General features: G+C 36.9%; 1 protein-coding gene across 2 annotated transcripts; it reads left to right on the top strand.

The window, feature by feature from the left end:
- The first annotated feature begins 1,698 nt into the window (after positions 1-1,698).
- Positions 1,699-18,944, top strand: rrbp1b (ribosome binding protein 1b). 2 transcript variants are annotated; one of them, XM_073861295.1, is made up of 28 exons: positions 1,699-1,832; positions 3,584-4,295; positions 4,379-4,527; positions 4,619-4,741; positions 4,868-5,022; positions 5,464-5,580; positions 5,852-6,005; positions 6,274-6,400; positions 6,770-6,876; positions 6,999-7,036; positions 7,123-7,230; positions 7,695-7,757; positions 9,449-9,509; positions 9,594-9,628; positions 9,719-9,806; positions 9,968-10,065; positions 10,174-10,266; positions 13,155-13,254; positions 14,508-14,597; positions 15,361-15,453; positions 15,528-15,599; positions 15,759-15,851; positions 15,940-16,023; positions 16,170-16,235; positions 16,698-16,781; positions 18,140-18,220; positions 18,299-18,421; positions 18,532-18,944. In XM_073861295.1, exons 2-28 carry the CDS (start codon positions 3,617-3,619, stop codon positions 18,565-18,567), a joined length of 3,117 nt encoding a protein of 1,038 aa, XP_073717396.1. In that variant the 5' UTR covers positions 1,699-1,832; positions 3,584-3,616; the 3' UTR covers positions 18,568-18,944. The 2 variants fall into 2 exon arrangements, with proteins under 2 accessions (XP_073717396.1, XP_073717397.1); XM_073861296.1 differs by lacking the exon at positions 16,170-16,235.
- The last annotated feature ends 181 nt before the right edge of the window (positions 18,945-19,125 follow it).

Genomic DNA, 19,125 nt, shown 5'->3' with positions numbered 1-19,125 from the left:
ATGTGACCCAGTCTGTGTAAACCCAGTGTAAAGTCATATGTAAAACCGTGAAGACATGCTATGAAAATATTACCTTGATATCTTTAATATCGACTGACAAAGATTGAAATTAATGTGAAATCAATGATTGTAATCAAACTTTGATGCTCCTATAACAAATAAACAAAGTATAACATATAAACAAAAATCTCCACCTCTTCATATCGTGTCATACTTTTGGGTTGGGTTTTATATGCTGGATATAAAGTCAGGTTTGGTGGCTTTTAAATGAACTTGCATCTGATTTTGTTATTTTGTCTGTCAATCTATCATCAATACTGAAAGAGATGTTAGCAGCTGGGTGTTACTTAGCAGTGTTTTAGAAATCAGCATAGTAATGGGTATATTGGTAGTAAGTAAACAGCTTCCCTTGCTGTTTGTTGATTTGTCCTGTATTTCATCACGTCTGGAAATGTGTGAACCCCCTTTCCCTTTATATGAACTACAATGTTATAGTTTGCACAGATCCAAGGCACTTCTGAGAAGAAACAGTGTGTGTTTGGTGTTTTAGTGGATGTGGGTGTGAGGGGGTGGATGTGTACTCGAATGTATCTTCAAAAGTTCAGTGACCTTCTGAGCAAAGCTTTGGGTGAATGTGAAAAGATGTCGTCATCCAACAGCAGCTGATTGAATTAAAAACTATAAAGGATTACATTAAATGAATCAAGTATTCAAATATTTCACTTTAATGTCACTCTAATTTTAGCTTTTAATCTTGAATGCCAGAAAAATATTAGTACTACAAAAATATTGTAGTATACCAACTTAGTATTTACTATAGTAAACTGATCATTCCTGGATACTATAGTGTTTTTGAACCTTAGTAAATATTAAGTATACTTTAATGCTTAGCCTACTACAGTTCATAGTTAATAGGCCTACTATAAGTGTATTACTAGAGCATACTACAGTTTTACTATAGTAAATACTGAAGTACACAACAGTAAGGAATAGTTCACAAAAAAAAATACTTTCATCATTTGTACATTCTCATGTTGTTACAAACCTGTATAAATGTATTTGTTCTGATAAACACAAAGAAAGATATTTAGAGAAATGTTTGTAACCAAACCGTTTGTGAGCCCCACTCACTTCCATAGTAGGAAAAAGAGTAGCCTACTATGGAAGCGAATGGGGCTTATGATCGGTTCAGTTAAAAACATTCCTCAAAATATCTTCGTTTGTTTTCGTCAAAACAAAGACATTTATACATGTTTGTAACAACATAAGAGTGATTAAATGATGACAAAATTTTCATTTTTTGGTGTACTATCCCTTTAAAACGATTTAATATGATGGATGCCGTTTAATAGCCTACTATGGTATGAATTGAAGTACCATGTTACAATCTGATACCATAAATGTGTGATACCACAACAGTATTTTATGTAATACTGTATGGCAAAGATGCTATCTAACGTTAGTTAGGAAACTTATTGGAGTGCGTCTGTTGTTTACATATTACATCATTATCTTCTATTTAATTTAAATTTTATTTATAACAATATTTACAGATTTAAATAATATATTTTAAACTTTTTAACATCATATTTTCTATTTTATTTCTCTAATAATTATTATTTTATATATCAGTACAGTACACGCTCACAAAAGCCCACAGCTTGCGGATACAACGCGTGACGTACCAATTTAAAGGGAGTTGACTGACAGGCGTTCGTCCAATCAGACGTCAGCATGAGGATGAGTATCAGCTTTAGAGGCGGGCGCTCGCAGAAAGTGCCACGACTCCAAAAGTCAGCGGTGATTGTGAACTTCTGCAAGTTTAACAGCAGGTAAGCGACCGCTTTTCTATCACCGTTATAAAAGCGTTTGATGAACACTAAAGTTATGTTGTGATATTTAGTCAAGTCATCTCTTAATCTAACTGTCGGTATTATAACAAAATTGCCTTTTTCGTATTACGTTTGATATTTTGCATCTTCAAAAAGTTTGTGCGTACGGAGCTTATTCATAAGAGTACGTGTCATTTATTGATCTTTCATGGACTGTTTGTTTAATGTGTTTGTTCCAGTGACATAGTTACGGGATTGTCTGCTTTGCGCATTTTATTAACACAAATTTTACCTCGTTTAGACAACTGTTGAGTAAATCAAATGTACATTTACCATTAAAATGTACTTTTCACTTTAGGAAATATTTTTTATATCCATCAGAAAAGTTGTATTAAAGCTATTCATGTATTTTGAATAGTTACCTAGGGTAGCTTTGTTAAAGGATACTTTGTAGCACACTTGTTATGTAATGTCTGTGATGTTATAGTACTAAAAGGGTTAATGTCTGACATAAAAAGCAACCTACATTCAGTGAGATGTGTTGTACTGTATACAGTAACACTGCAAAAAGCTAATGTTACCTGAGCCCTGCTGTTTGAATTTCACATTTGGATGCTAAAATTGTGGTCATGGGAAATATGTGCATATCTATGAAGTGAGTCTGCAGAATAGAGAAAATTGGAGTACAACTGCAAACTTTTTATAAAGGCACAGAGAACCAAATTAAGCTTGTATAGTTGTGTAAGCCTATATATGTGCTTTATATGGACAGCTTGCATGTGTTTTGTATCTGTGAGAAGGGATGTGTTTTCTTTAAAGTTGACCCTCTCACCTGGGGCAAACCTATAAAACCCCAATCTTTAAACATTCCAGTGAAGAATTGCTCTGGTTTGTTCAATTGTGCTTTTCTGCACACAAACCTGTACCCTGGACATTGAATGTATGCCTTTGTGTGTTTGCATGAGGGAATGTTAAGGATCGTGGTTTCGGTGGGGTGTTGCATAACATGAACTCCACTGGGCAAGAGCTATTATAAGGTTTTGGGTTTTTTGTTTGGAAAAATGTACATTTCTTTTTACAAGTTTTGATTCACTGTTTAAAGGCATCACTTTTCCCCTGTCAACAACTCGGCGCTCTGTGAGGTTTTATCCAGTACGTTTTATACCTGAACAAATAAGAAATGTTTTTGACCAACATGTTTAAAATTATGTAAATATGACACGAAGAATCTAGTCATATACAAAAAATTCTTGAAATATGAAATATTAAGGTTACCAGCTGATCACATGACCACCTGAATAGTTTTTTATAGTATTATAAAAATATATATGTTCATATTATTTTACAAAATAGGTGAATAATGTGTGATGTTACATATTTCTATAGGTAACTGAAAATTATTTTGCGTAATGATGTATCCCTGCGGATAGATGGCAGTATGAAATCCAAGACCACTGTTGTATCGGCCAGTGAAGAGTTAAAGCCAGGGTCCATGATCTCTGAAAGCCAATGTTGACATTTTAAATCACCTAAACAAACACGCCCCTACACCAATAGAATCTGGACCTTCTTTTGATAGACCCACCCCACACATACGCAACCCAGGCAACTGTGTCATTTAGTAGACATGCACCTTAATGCTAATTGGCTACAAGTGTGTTTGGGTAGTCGACTCGACTCCCTTTTCCGAAGCGTTTTTTAGAAATCGTGCACTCCGCCTTTTAGTAACAATTGCTTTATGTCCCTTGTAGGATCAGATTTAGGACGGACCGGACAAGGCAAAGATGGATGTGTACGACCCTCAAACTCTTGGCATCGTGGTGTTCGGTGGCTTCATGGTATTTTCTGCCATAGGGATCACGCTTGTATCAACGTTTTCCATGAAGGAAACGTCTTTCGAGGAAGCTTTAGCCAAACAACGACAAGAATCGGGCAAGACTCAACCCCAGCGTTCTGACAAGAAGAAAAAGGCATCTGAGAAGAAAAGCAAGGCCAAGAAGAAAGATGAGAAACCAAATGGAAAGCTTCCCGAATCTGAGGCTGAGTCGGCCCCTGAATCAGTCGTCGAGAGTTCCGAGCCCGAACCGGTATCCAAACTGGAGCCAGAACCCCAACCTGAATCTGTGCCTGTTGTTAAACCCGAGCCTGAAGTTATTTCCAAGCCAGCTGTACCTGAACCAGTTGTTGAGGTTGTTAAGTGTGTTACCTCTTCTGTTGCAAGTGTAGTAGCGGCCCCACTTGCTCCATCCCCGAAAGAGAAAAAGAAGAAGAAGGTTGCCAAGGTGGAACCAGCCCCTGTTAAGCCTGTGGAGGTCCCTGAGGTCATAGTCAAGGAGGAGCCAGTGGTGGTTGAGGTGAAGGTGAAAGCAAATGTCGCCTCTGAGGTTGCTGCTTCTCCTAAAGCTGAAGAACCCAAAACTGAAACTCCAACTAAGAAGAGATCCAAGAAAAAGTCTGAGCCAGGTAAGTGTCCACTGAGCAACTAAGACGGCAGTTAAATTTTTATAGTAGCCATAAAACGTTTAACTCAAGACTTTTCTTTTAAGTGGTTACTGTAGAGGCGGTGGATGCCCCCCAGCTGTCACCTTTCAAAACTCTGGTTTCCAATTTGAACAACACTTCGTTTAGTGAACCCGAAATGCAGAAACTGCTTGAGATCATCAGCAAGAAGGCAGGAAGGGACTCCTGGCAACTGGTACAAAATCAAGTCTAAACCCGTCTTGCATTCTCAATGAATACCCATCTTCCTCTTTTAGCAATTACCTTTTTTTCTTTCTGACTGGCAGGCGTCTCAGAAGGGTGACCCATTGGCGGCATTGAAGAAGCAACTGGAAGAAAAGGAAAAGCAATTGACTGCTGAGCAGGAAAACATAGTTGCAGCGAAGACCCGTGTCCGTGAGCTAACCAAGGTAAGACCTGCCAACATACACTCCAAAGTAAATCAGTGAGGTTTAAACGAGCTTCTCTTCATGTTTGACCAACATTTTTGTCCACCAAACATTGTCCTAACCTTCTTTGTACTTTTGAATTCAAAGGAGCTGAATTCTGCAAAGAGCAAGGTGACATCTATTGAGACCCGTATGAGTGCCGAGCTAAGTGCCCGTGGCCAGGAGATTGCAGCTGTGCAGGCACGCATGCAGACATCTCTAGAGGAGCACATCCTCGAGACACAGCAGCTCAACAGCAAGATTACCAGGCTCTCACAATGTCTCTAGGGCTTTTCACACTTAACCCTGAATTATTGAAACGATGCATGGTTAGAACGTTATGACTCCAATTAAACACAGCTGAAGCAGCTAATCAAGATGTTCAGGGTTGCTTGATAATTACGGACAGGTGTTTTGGAGCTGGGTTGGAATTGAAGTCTGTAGGTACAGTAGCTCACCAGAAGCTGGGTTGGAGACACCTGACCTAGGATTTAGGAATGCACAGTATGAAACGTCAGATTATGAATACCCAGGGTTATCTCTTAACTCCTGGTTAAGTATGAACAGTGTGAAACGGATAACCCAGGAGTCTGTTAACCTTGGGTTTAGAATAACCTGGGGTTAACTATTTCAAGTGTGAAAAGTCTTTTTGTTGCTCTCCTGTGTAGTATGTTAGTAAATGTCTGTGGTGTGTGACCCCAGATCCAGAGTCTTCAAGAGCAGTTGGAAAATGGACCAACCGCTCAGCTGGCCCGTATGGAACAGGAGAATTCCATTCTCAGAGATGCCCTCAACAAAGCCACCAGCCAGGCAGAGAGCAGGTATTAGATAAATGCTACCCATACAGTTTTGTTTGCAGTATTGATTGTGACTGATTGAGTTTTGGTGCTCATGTAGTTGTGCATTCAGATCTACTCTGGAGCATGTCCCAGTCACGTTCCTCCCTTCCATTCCCAAAATAATCACTTCTCTCCTCACTACCCCACAAAAACGTTGATCGTCTACAGTACATACCATTTACCATGCATCCAAGTGCATAATGTGCTATTTATTTTTATGAGACTTCTTCATGGCTTTTTGTGACATCCACAGGCAGAATGCAGAGTTGGCGAAGTTGCGTCAAGACTGTTTACGTCTCACTCGGGAGTCGAACGAGCGTTCGGTCGCTCAGCATGCTGAGGAAGAGCGCAGGAAGGCTCTGGAGGCCAAGATGGCTGCCACTGAAGAACAGCTAACACAAACCAAAGTAAACCCTCACCTCTGACCTCTTTCCTGCTATCTCATCTCCCTGAAGTGGTTGTGGTCTTTGTACCATGGCAATTCTGTTTTCCCTGAGTACAATTTTTAACAAATTTTAAACCTTTATGAGCAATGTTGTCTGTCTTTTGGGATTAGTGGTATTTTTCGCAGGACACCATGTTTGGGTGTCTGTGTGGGTGGGAAATTTTTCAGCTGAACTATGCAAGCAATGTAAACCACTGTTAATAAAACTCACTCCCACTTTTGTCATTTAGTTATCCCATGTGGAGGCCAAGCAGAAGTTGGATCGAGTCAGCGAAGAACTTCGCCAGGCGTTAAACAGTAGCAATGCCCTACAGGCTCAACTAGACACAGCGAAAGAGCAGGCCAAGACCCTCAATGGTAAGTAGACATAAATACATCTTTTCTCATTATACTTATACATTTATGCGTGTAGTGGAAACTTTCATCCAAATCGACTTGCTGTCCATTCAAGCTTTACATTTTATGACTGATGACCTTTGTGTTGATGATACAATGCTCTACCAGTTGAGCCACAGGAACACCATTTACATACAATATTAAGCGTGAGGATGTGTAAATGTGAGTGTTTGTATGTCCTATTTTTTACAGCTTGGGTTCATTTTTACAGCCATAATTGGTCTTTTGAGGAAGATTAGCTATTAAAATGTTGCATATAGCCTACTATATGTATCGTATTTTCCATCATATGTTCCATTTAAGGTCTCATCGTCTTTTTTTATATCATAGAGCTCAAGGAAAGTATGGGTGTCACAGAAGCAGAGCTAAAGGACAAATGTAAAGAGTTGGAGACTTTGAGAGCACAGCTGTCTCAGGCACCACAGGCTGAGACCCAGGTATAAAGATTTGCCAATATTATTCTAAATTGCAGTGCACTTTTTTTTAAACAATTGCTAAGATTTTAATATCATATGTCATGTCAAACTTCAGACATTATTATTATTTTGGTCCTGTACAGAATGACAACTCTGAGGAGATTCAACAGTTGAAGAACAGGTAATGTGGACTCATACATGTTTGCTAATTAATATTCAAAGTTTAATGGTTATGCCAATATGACTATAAGAATGTGTTAACTGCAGTCTGAAAGAGAGGGAGGATCAGCTGACATCACTGGAGGCGGAGCTCAGTCAGCTGAGGGAGGAGCTTGACACAATAAAGAAAACTCAGGCTGAGGCTGCTCAGAATAGGTATTGCACCTGATGTTATTCAAATTATGTGGTTTCGGGATTATTTGTGACATTGCCTGTGAAATCCAAGATAAAGTGTCATAACCTAATGATGAGCATCAGAGTTTGATTTTACTTATTGATTTCAATTTAATTTCAATCTTTGACATGACCTTACTCGGTCAATATGAAATATCAGTGTTATATTTTCACAGAATGATCTTTACATTATGATGATTTTATGTAAAAAAAATTATATTACAAAAAATGACTTAAGATGGATTATCACACACAGGTTACATGTTTTCATGTGATAATGTAAACATTTTACTGTGACTATTTGTCCAATATTGCTTTATTTTTATGCCAATGTATACAGTTTATCGTATACATATTAATATAAGCTAAACATTTTATCAGTAAAGTTATATAATTTTATTATATATACTATGTATACTGTTATCTAAACAAGGATCTGTTTTTAGGGTAAATGAGGCCAATACAGAATGCAGAGAATACACGGCTGAGATTGAACAACTTAAAACCAGGTAAACAATACATCTTATTATCTATATTTATATATACTACCAAAGAACTATATACTATATACTACCACTTCAGTTTAACCTTTAATCATAATTTCTTCATGTATTACGACCATTTCTGTCCAGTGCTGTTAAAGACTTTTTAAGATGTAAAATAAATCTTTGGTGTCACCATAGTACGTATTTGAAATTTTAGCTCAAAATACCATATAGATAATTTATTATAACATGCTAAAATTTACACTTTGTAGGTGTGAGCAAAAATGTGCCGTTTTGGGGTGTTTCTTTTTTAAATGCAAATTAGTTGATTTAGTTGATTACACTAAATGGAGGTGCTGTGGTTGGATAGTGCAGATTAAGGGGGCGGTATTATCCCCTTCTGACATCACAAGGGGAGCTCAATTTCAGTTACCTATTTTTTTCACGTTTGCAACGAATGGGTTACCAAAACTAAGTTACTGGGTTGATGTTTTTTTTTGTTTTTTTTACCCAATTATAGCACTTTAATATGGAAAAGTCAGATTTTCGTGATATGTCCCCTTTAAATTCCAACAAAAGCAAACCTCATGAGTGACATAAAGTCACCCAATAGAAATGTAAAAATGTAAAAGACTGAATGAATACAAAGGCACATTAAAGATGTGATTAAAAATCAGGGTTATTCCATAAATTTTATATTTCTAAAATGTTACCAAAATACATGTAAAAACATTTGTAAAAAGCCTTTAAAAAGAAAAGGCATTTTGTTTTGAGAAATGAATTTGAACTTGTTTTCTCTGCAGTATTTAAAGGTGCAGTGTGTAAATTTTAGCAGCATCTAGTGGTGAGGTTGCGAATTGCAACCAACGGCTCTGTCCTCTGCTCACCTCTCACTTTTGAAACACATAGAGAAGCTACGGTAGCCGCCACCGGACAAACATGTCATCGTTGGAGACAACTTAGTAAAAAAGTTTGTCCGTTAAGGGCATCTATAGAAACATGGCTGCACAAAATGGCGGCTTCCATGTAAGGGGACCCTCTGTGTATGTAGATAAAAACGTCTCATTCTAAGGCAATAAACACGTAACGGTTCATTTTAAAAAGTCTTTATACACCCGTGATAATATAGTTTTGTATATTATTTTGGATTTCTGTCAAGAGATCCTTCTAAAAATTACACACTGCACCTTTAAGATTGGAAAACATTATCTTTTTTGATATTTGGACAATGTTTTCTCCATTTAAATTTTAATTAAATAAATACAAATAAAAGCATTATTTTATTAGGAACTTGGCAGAAATGTTGTCCGTAGTTGGCAGAATGAAACAAAAATGATCATTGTGCTTAAGCACATACCTACAGGGTTGCCAGATTTCGGTAACAAAACCAGCCCAATGGCCATTCAAAATTAGTCCAAAAGCATCCCAATGACTCTTTACAGCCCAAATACATAAATGAGCCAAATCCTTCCATATGTAACCCACAAAAAGCATCAACCTGCAGAAACCGTTTAAAAGTAGCCCAATACAGAAATCCGCTGAAAGGCAGAGGACCTGGCAACGCTGCATACTTCTAAATAGTAAATTTAAAAAAACTAAACTTAAAAATAATAAAGTGGTCTCTTAATTTTTTCCAAGGCAGTATATATATATTTTTCATTTTTTTGTTAGTCTTTTAACAATTTGGATTAAATATTTCTCTTCCCCCCCATCAGTCTGAAAGAAAAGGATGATTTGGTGGCATCCCTGCAGGTTCAGCTGGAGAAGATGGAAAGCGTAAGTGCAGCATTTGATAATTGAATAATGCTGTATGTGTGTGTGTGTGTAGTACATGTGTTTATGAATTTATCATATTTACAGGCAAACACCGCTGAAATTGAGCCACCATTTGAGAAGTAAGAGAAAGATAAATTTTCATCGGTTTCTTTATGAATTTCTCTTTGTCCTCCCTAAATTGAATCATAATCACTGAGTTTTCTTTTTAGTCTGGAGAAGGATGCTCATATGATCTCACTGGAGGAGGAACTTCATCAGATTAAAGAAGAAATGGAGCGAATAAAGACTAAGAGCAATGTGAGTCCATTCATCTAATATATCTAACACGTTCATTCTTTTATATCCATCTATCCATTTTCATTATTCATTCATCTAACATCATGTTCATAGCATCATTTCATTTAATCTCTAACTTCTATCCATCTATTCATCCCTCGATATACAAATTGTTTGTTCAGGAACTAAGAGAGAAGAACTATACTGCAGTAGAGGCTCTGGCTGCTGCGGAGCGGTTGGGTGAAGAAAGACTGAGCCAAGCCAGGGCTGCACAGAGTGACCCTGATATACACACACTATAAACATGTGAAGAATCTGAAGCTGACTATAACAATGTCATTTTTCCTAAAAACTCTGTTAAGTAAAGCTTTGTGTTTGTGCAGAGTGAGGTTGAACAGCGACTAAACTCTTTCAAGGGTGATGCCAAAAATGCCCTCCAAAGTCTCTTCCCACACATTACTATAGAAACACATCAGAGTAAGAATTCTCATGTGGATCCGTTACAAAATACTAAAAAAACTAATATTTTTCAGCTCCCCTAGAGTAAAATATTTGGTTTTTACAGTTTTGGAATCCATTCAGCTGATCTCCGGGTCTGGCGCTAGCACTTTTAGCATAGCTTAGCACAATCCATTGAATCTGATTAGTCCATTAGCATTACGCTAAACAATAACCAAAGAGTTTCGATATTTTTCCTATTTAAGAAAATTAAAAGTTGTGATTTTCTAGACAGATATGTCTAGGAACTATACTCGTATTCTGGCGTAATAATCAAGGACTTTGCTGCTGTAACATGGCTGCAGGAGGCGCAATGATATTATGCAGCACCCGAAAATAGTCCCTTTGGTTACTTTCAATAGCAGGGGACTATTTTCAGGCGCTGGGTAAAAAATAAAATACTTGACTCGGACTTGGAAGTTAAAGACTCGGGACTTGACTTGACTTGAGACACAATGACTTGAGTGTTAATCACATCATGTTTTCAGTTTGAATATAAAAAATATAAATTATTAAAAAAAATAAAGTTAACCCAGCTGGAGGGCAGGCTGAGAATGGCGTTGTCATGACTGAATCACGACACTATCTGCACACCATGCTCACTTAGATCACATATCAACATGTCAGCCGGAGGGGTACCGAGGATCATCGCTTTCGGCTTCAACAAGTTGGCAAAAGACGAACAGTGCGTTGCAAGACATGCAAAATTAAAATCACGGGCAGCCAGACAACAACCTCCAACTTCGTCCGTCATTTGAAGAGCCATTCTACCCAGTAATTGCTTGTCAATTTTTAATATCTGGTTAGTTGGTAGTTAGTCTCAGCCTCAGACGTCACGCCCACAGACTGTTGGCTAAACGTCTGATGTTTTTCGTACACTTTTCTGGAAACCCTGTGAGAATGTCTAAAGTCTTCTTTTGATTGGTTGAAATAAACTGGATTTCCAGGAGACGCGAGTGTCGCGATTAGTTTCGGTCCCTGGCAAACAAAGCTCTGACGTTACATTGAGGAAGAGAATCAGTCGTGTTCACGTGGATAATAATGAGCAGTTATCATGATCAGCTAAATATTGGATTCTCAAAAATATGCAAAGTTCGCAGCATAGACTCTTAAAAGACGTCCAAGAGTTTTGCTTGAGGCAGTTAGTGGAGTCAAAAAGTTTGGTTCTCCTGAATTGCTTGTATGTTTTAAAAAGTGGAGGTATATGCTTCAAACAGATGTGTAACGGGAGTGTCTCATTGGTGTGGCACAACGTTGTTCTATGGTGAGTAATGTTGTTTATTTAGATGCATTTCGATTGCGGCTGGTTATTTCAATAACTGACTTGTTGCCAGCCGGCTCGTTATTGTGAGGAGTCCGAAACGTGACGCTAGACGAAACAAACTGTGATTGGTTGTTTGACATGTCGGTCAAATAGCTTGTGGGCGGGCTTTGTCCAGAAAAAGCAGCAAGAAACACCAGACCTTCAGTATTGAAGGTCTGGCTATGCGAGACTAGTTGGTAGTTAGCTAATGTAATAATAGCTAAAGTAGCCATTAACCCTGTTGGGGACAAATGTGGGCAAAATAATTTTGATTTATTTTTTAAAAATACATCCCTTGATCTGAGCGGTACGAGACTTGGCTACTTTTTCTAAGTTTGCCACCTGAACACACACATACAGAGAAAAATTACTTGCTTCTACAATCTTAGGAGCGGTTCACGTATCGCGTCTTTTGCGCTCTCAAGTTCGTTATTTCAAATGTAGGCGCGCGAATGGAAGAAGTTACAATTTTGTATTCCATGATGTATTACTGAACATGAGTATTTACAATGCAACTCCAAACTATTGTAATTTACTGATAGTTACTTACTGTATATCTTGTCTTTTCACTTTATTAAGATCAGATTCTGCAGGTAAAATTACAATAATAAGGTGACTTGACTTGGACTTGACTTGACCTACTACAGGACTTGACTTGACTCGACTTGACTTGCCCAAGAAAAAAAATACTTGGGACTTACTTGAGACTTGAAGGTTCAGACTTGAGACTTACTTGAGACTTGGTCCCATCTCTGGTTATTTTTGAGCGTGATGTGGTCTAATTAGATTCAATGGATTATGCTAAAAGTGATCAGCTGAATGTTTTTTAAAATGGTAAAAATCTAAAGTTTAACCATAGGGGGAGCTGGAAAGTTAGCATATTTTCAAAAAAGTGGAGTGTCCCTTTAAAGGTAGTATTGTACTTTAGTAATAGTAAAATATTTGCATTAAAATTTTACATAAATGATAGTGCTGGGCAGGGATTAATCGCGATTAATCGCATGGAAAATGAAGTGATTTTTTTGCATAATATATGTGCGTGTGCTGTGTCTAATTATTGTGTATATTTAACCACACACACATTCATATATTCATTTCAGGATTGTTTTACTCAATTCATTTCATTCAGTTTAATTGTTTTATATATATATATATATATATATATATATATATATATATATATATATATATATATATATATATATATATATATATATATATATATATATATATATATTTTTTTAATATAGAATATATATATAAATAAATATATATAAACATGTAAATGTTTCTTAAATACATACATGAATGTGTGTGTGTTTGTTTATGCATAGTGATTACACACAGCGCATACTCATGTATTGTGCCAAGGATCACTTTTATTTTGTATGCGATTAATCACGATTAATCTTTGCCCAGCACTAATAAATGAATTTTAATTCTTTCACTTTTTTATTTATGAATATTTATTACTTCAATAAATGTTTTACTTCAATAAATATAAAAAAATGTAAGTTGTTGTATTATGTTTTTAATTTTATTTCATTTGAATGTGTGCTGTAGAGTAACTGGCTGGAGGCATTTACACATGAAGCACAGGCATCCCTCACTCGCACTCAACAGATTCCAGCAGAATCTCAGCACGAAGCATCAAACTCAAACCTGACGGTCAGAGATCATCAATATATACACACACACACACACACACACTCACACATGCACACAAACTGGGGTTGCATGGCAATTAATCGTGATTAATCTATAGCAGAATGGGAGTTTTTGTTTACATCATATGTGTGTGTGAACTGTGTATAATAATTATGGAGATATAAATATGCACACATGCATGTGTAACTTTAAGAAAATACATATATTTGTATATTTAGTATTTATATTTATATATTATAAAAAAGGTAACGTTTTACAATAAGGTTCATTAGTTAAAATTAGTTAATTTATTCATGTTAGTTAATAAATTATGAGCAATACATTTGTTACAGTATTTATTAATATTTGTTAATGTTAGTTAATAGAAATAAAGCTTTTAATTGTTTGTTCATGTTAGTTCACAGTGCATTAACTAACGTTAACAAGATTTTAATAAAGTATTAGTAATTGTTGAAATTAACATTAACAAAGATTAATAAATGCTGTATAAGTGCAGTTCATTATTAGTTTATGTTAACTAATGAACCTTATTGTACCTTAGTGTTACCATATAAGTTATTCATAAATATACAAATGTATATGGAGAGTTTCGTTGCAAAACGAGATAACCACCGTTTTTTTAATTGTTAAGAAATCTCGTTTTTTGGTTGTGCATTCCAATTAATATCAATGCGACTGCAGCTGGTTTTGATTTAAACCTTCATAACTTAAAAAATACAGCTAAGTAGCACCATAAAACAAAATAATAACATCATAACATAATAATAAAAATGTTTTGACAAAAATGTTAAAAAATGGATTTATCTAGTTTTGCAACGAAACTCTTCATATACACATGTAAACATTTCTTAAATATATACATGCATGCGTGTGCATATTTGTAAATACATGGTTGTTATACACAGTTTACACACATATATGATGTAAACATGGACTTTTATTCTGCTATAGATTAATCGCAATCCATTGTTATGCATTCCTAACACAAACATACATTCACAGGGTAAGTTTTTGAAACATGTTTTTGAAAAGTGCGGCACTTCCATTGGAAACAATTGAAAACATACGCCGGCCGCAGGCCAAACGCTTTGGTGTACACGCCCCCTAAGAGTCACTAACGTAACGGTAAACACTTTGGGGTCGACGGCAGTGCGGCCATCGCAACCCTTTTTTTTTTTTAAAGCTGTTAATCTGAAGAGGGGCAATTTACATAAGGACCCAAGAGGGTTAATAAATGTATCTGTGTCATACAGGAACTACAACAGAAGCTCGTCCAGTCAGAGGAGAGTCAGCGGTCACTGCAGGCCGAATGCGAACAGTACAGAGCAACTCTCAGTGAAACGGTATGGCATGCATATTAATCATGCAAAATTTGGTTCAACTTAAATTCAAAAAAGTAAAGCCTTTTTTACATATACGGTCAAACACACAGCCTTGCAAAGTATAGTTTATTTAAAGGCGGAGTCCACGATGTTTGAAAAACACGTTGGAAAAGGAGACGGGCCGACTACAAAAACACACTTATAGCCAATAAAATCAAATCAAATGCCGGGTTGCGTATGTGTGGGGCGGGTCTATCAACAGAAGGTCCAGATTCTATTGGGGTAGGGGCGTGTTTGTTTAGGTGATTTCAAATATTAACATTGGCTTTCAAACATCATGGACTCCGCCTTTAACTCTTACGTATACACAGACGTTTCCTGGCATCTCCAAAGCTACATAATACATTCTCCTGTAGGTGCATATATACAATGTACGCTGGGTTTCAAAAACTCCGGCAGTGTGCCATTACAATACGCGGCGCGCACACTCTTCTGATGAAGAAAACAGTCACGTGCACTGTTCACGGACCCTTGCGTAAAAAATGGACAATACTTCTACCATAAGTTACCCTGTTGCTCTAAAATTCTTGGGTTAATTCAACTTAATCTTAGTTGACACTATTTTTACACAACTTTATATTTTTAAGTTCAATTAACCAACTTTTAAGTTGAACCAACAAATCTTTAGGCAGATAAATAAGAACCAGTAACCCCATTATCTCTAAACAGGTCTTTTATAATCTAAACTGGTTGGCTAAAGAGTTTTTTATGTTTGTGTGTATAGGAGAGCATGCTGAAAGCTCTGCAGAAGACTGTAGAGGATGGAGAGCTTGCCTGGAAATCAAAGATCTCAGATGCAGAGGAGCAGAGACGGGCGGTAAGAATCTTATTCAGTAATGATGGATTTGCCTGAAGCGTTCTGTGGCCTGAATTTCTGGCTATCTCATACAGGCCCTCGATCAGATGAAGGTCCTGGAGGAGACGATAGAGAGGATGAAAGCTGACAGGCAGGACACAGAACAGGTTTGGGACATTTTTGGATGGTCATCAAGCACATATAAGCAATGTTAATATGACCTTCAGGTCTGTTTTCTATTCGAAGATATGATTTCGAATGTATTTAGATAATTGTTTGATGGGCTCAATTGTAGTAGCAGTGTATGGTTCTTTTCTTGTCTACAGCTGAAGGGTCAGGTGATGCTTTTAGAAGCACAACTTGAGAAACAGCTGGAGTCCATAACCATCAGTCAAACATATGAAGAAGAGATGTCTCAGGTAAATCACCTAAGCAAAGTGGTGTTTTTTAGGATTAGTTTAACGTATTTAAGTATGTATGTGTGTCTCATCTTCACGTCTCTTTCAGCTGAAGGCATTGTTAGCAGAAACTCAGAGCCAGATGTTATCAGCCAAAGCAGAAGCTCAGGAACAGAGAGCAGAACTTTCATCGGTAGGTTGAACGTCTTAACACCTTTACACAATTAACACACTGTGAAGTTAAAATCTTGAAGTCATCTCCCTGGTGTCACAAACGATGAATGGGTCTACGTTGTCCCAACGTGGCTTTTTGTTTTGAGTGACAGCTGTCGGTTTCAGGTCAGACAGAAGCTACAGGAGATGACACAGCATTTACGCAATGCGAAGACCACACGGTCCACTCAGGTTAGGATAGTGGACAGATATGGTACCCTGTTCGGCTTTATGGGAACCATCAAACATCTACCCGTTACCATTCAAACCTTTAAAGTCTTTATTTTGGTGGTTTCCTTTACGTCTGAATTACACTGGTTGGCTTTTACCTTGGTGCAGGTGTCTTAAAAGTACCGCGTTTCTAACTTTTCATCTCCCATTGTCGGCTGAACATCCTGTGTGTGTGTGTCAATCATAATAACCCAATGCTGTGGGTGTGGCTTATGGTTGAGGGTGTGGCTAATGACAGAGGGCGTGTCATGTTTATACAGTGCTGGTTTTCTTAACTCGAATACAGGTGTTTGGTTTTGGTTTATCTTGATTTCTTCAGTTAAGTTCAACTATCACAGGCATCCATATTGTATACATGCTGTTGTGTCTGTATGCTGTAATGTAATAGTTGTATCTCACTGACATTGATGTCTACCTGTACAGGTGCAGATGAAGCTGGAAGAAGTGACAAATAAACTGCAGACAGAAGAGGATGTAAGACAGCAGCTAGCAAACGACTATGAACAGGCACGCTTTCGATTTGTCATCATATAGTAATGTAGCGTTTACACCAGACGCGGAAGAGGCGGCAAGCGCGAGTTATTTACATGTTAAGTCAATGCAAAGACGCGAACAGGCATCCTGCGTCGCTGATGGTGCGTTCCGCATGAAATGAGCGCTGCCATGTGATGTGACATATCTGAACTTTGCGCTGCGTTAACCAATCAGGAGCTTGCTCTAGCAGTGACGTGATTACAGGAAGCGAGCGGAGGCAGAAAAACAAAACCGTGGAGGACAATCATCATCGCTACACGAGACATCTTCGTACTTTTACAGGTATTAAAAGAATCTTGTTTGAAAGAAAGTGAGTGAGGAGGTCGAACAATCTGGTAAGTTTACTCAACTTGAGCTATATAAGCCCCTCCCATGATGCGAATTTACACATGAATGTCTCGAATGACTAGCATTTCACGCTCGAATGAAGCGTGTAAACTTAAAATGTTGAAGTGTCCACCTACGCGCGAATAAAGCGTTTTTGCCGCCTCTTCTGTGTCTGGTGTGAACGCTACATAAGAGAAATCGCTGCTTTGTTTTCCTCACTTTTGTAAGATGCTTTGGACAAAACAGTAATTCAGTGAGTATACAGTCATGCTCAAAATTATTCATACCCTTTGTAAATATTACCAAAGGCGGCTGTGAAAATAAATCTGCATCGTTTATACTTTTGACCTTAACAGTTTGAGTTAATTCAACTTTAAAATATTGTTGACACAGCCATTTTTACACAACTTTTTTGAGTTAACTAATGTTTTTAAATTGGTAACACTTAGAAAAATGAAGTTTTGTCAACCTAAATTGGTCATATTTACAAAGGGTGTGAATAATTTTGAGCACGACTGTAGATTTGATTGTTTTGCCATTGATTTGGTTCATTTTATATAGATTTTCAAATTATGAATAATATATTCATTTAATTGTAATATTAGTTGGATTTTATTTGATTTTAGGTCTGAGGGGGTTAAATACAAATAAATAAAAAATTAAAATAAAATGATAATTTGATTTAAATACTTAATTTAGTTGTTTATTTTTTTTCTACTTGGTTTAAATTCAAATAAACAATGTTAACAATGGTAAAAAAAAGTTGGCTTATCTTTAAAAAAGTAAGTTACGTGGTTGCCTTAACAGTTTGAGTTAATTCAACTTTAAAATATTGTTGACAGTCATTTTTACACAACTTTTTTGAGTTAACTAATGTTTAAACAATGGGTTTAAACAACCCAACATTTTGGCTCAGTGCTGGGTTGAAAATATCGCTGTATTTTTTGTGTGTAGTGCAGAATGCTGTTTACCATTTTAAATTCTACATGCTTGTTGTTTTTTAGGCGCAGAAGCGTGTAAGGGATCTTGACGCCCATTTGGTAGAGCTGAAAGCTGCTGGAGAAGGACCATCTGACGAGATAAAGGTTTCTACAACATTTTAAGATGTCGAAGTTAAACATGTATGCACAGAATTGTGCTCTCAAACAGTGTTTTTATGTTAGGAGAGACTGGAGAAGGAGAAGCAGATGGCAACTGAACTACAGGATCTTTTGAAGAGCACTCAGGAAGAGCTGACCAAAGAGAAAGAGACCGTGAAGAGCCTGCAGGAGCAGCTACAGGGCAAGGTACTTCATTAAAAGTAACAAATACAATTATTCAAAATACAGATTAAATGCAGATAACAGGAATGGGTTTCGTTGTTTAACATCTTTTACATTTCGTTTCTTGTCTACAGGAAACTGAGGAGTCAAAAGAAGGGACGTCTGTCTGACACAATGAATCAAGTCAAACCAAATTGTTACTTTAATTATTCCTTTGCATTATTTACTTTGTATTCTCTAATACTTTTGCAAATATATTTCCTGATATGAAATGTTGAGGATTGTATAGGAGTATTTTTTATTTTGTTGGAGCCATTATTAGGTGAATAAACCCCATCACCTCAAATGCCTCAAAAAAATCATTTTCAGTGTTAAAAAGGAGAAGTGTTTGTGTAAAACACACGTGACTTGTGCAATCACTCTTTTTATCTTTTGTTTGCCTGTTCTTGTGAGAAGAAAGATTTCATTGTGTGGCAATGCAGTACGAGCCTTACACTCTGTAGTTGGCTGCTGACAAATGTTATAAGATAATAAACTATTTACCTGATGGCTTGGTAGTATTTCTTTTTAAGACTATTGATGCTGACGTGTGTAGTAAAAATTGAGTACTGTTTAAATATTTGTAAGTAGGTTGTTCTGGTATGATGGCCCACACACGGTGTGTTTTTTAAATAAGCTTAAATTGAAGTAAATGAGGACTTTAAAAAATAGACGCATTGGAAAAAGAC

This window comes from Misgurnus anguillicaudatus, chromosome 23 (assembly GCF_027580225.2).
Source record: "Misgurnus anguillicaudatus chromosome 23, ASM2758022v2, whole genome shotgun sequence".
NCBI lineage: Eukaryota > Metazoa > Chordata > Actinopteri > Cypriniformes > Cobitidae > Misgurnus > Misgurnus anguillicaudatus.
This window is presented reverse-complemented; position numbering and strand designations above follow the sequence as displayed.

What these genes read in the sequence shown, in the direction of transcription:
- rrbp1b (XM_073861295.1), top strand. Translation starts at nt 3,617, where the DNA reads ATGGATGTGTACGACCCTCAAACTCTTGGCATCGTGGTGTTCGGTGGC. An exon ending in GTGTCCGTGAGCTAACCAAG is followed by an intron (nt 4,742 to 4,867) that starts GTAAGACCTGCC and finishes TTGAATTCAAAG; the next exon opens with GAGCTGAATTCTGCAAAGAG. An exon ending in GCTGAGGCTGCTCAGAATAG is followed by an intron (nt 7,231 to 7,694) that starts GTATTGCACCTG and finishes ATCTGTTTTTAG; the next exon opens with GGTAAATGAGGCCAATACAG.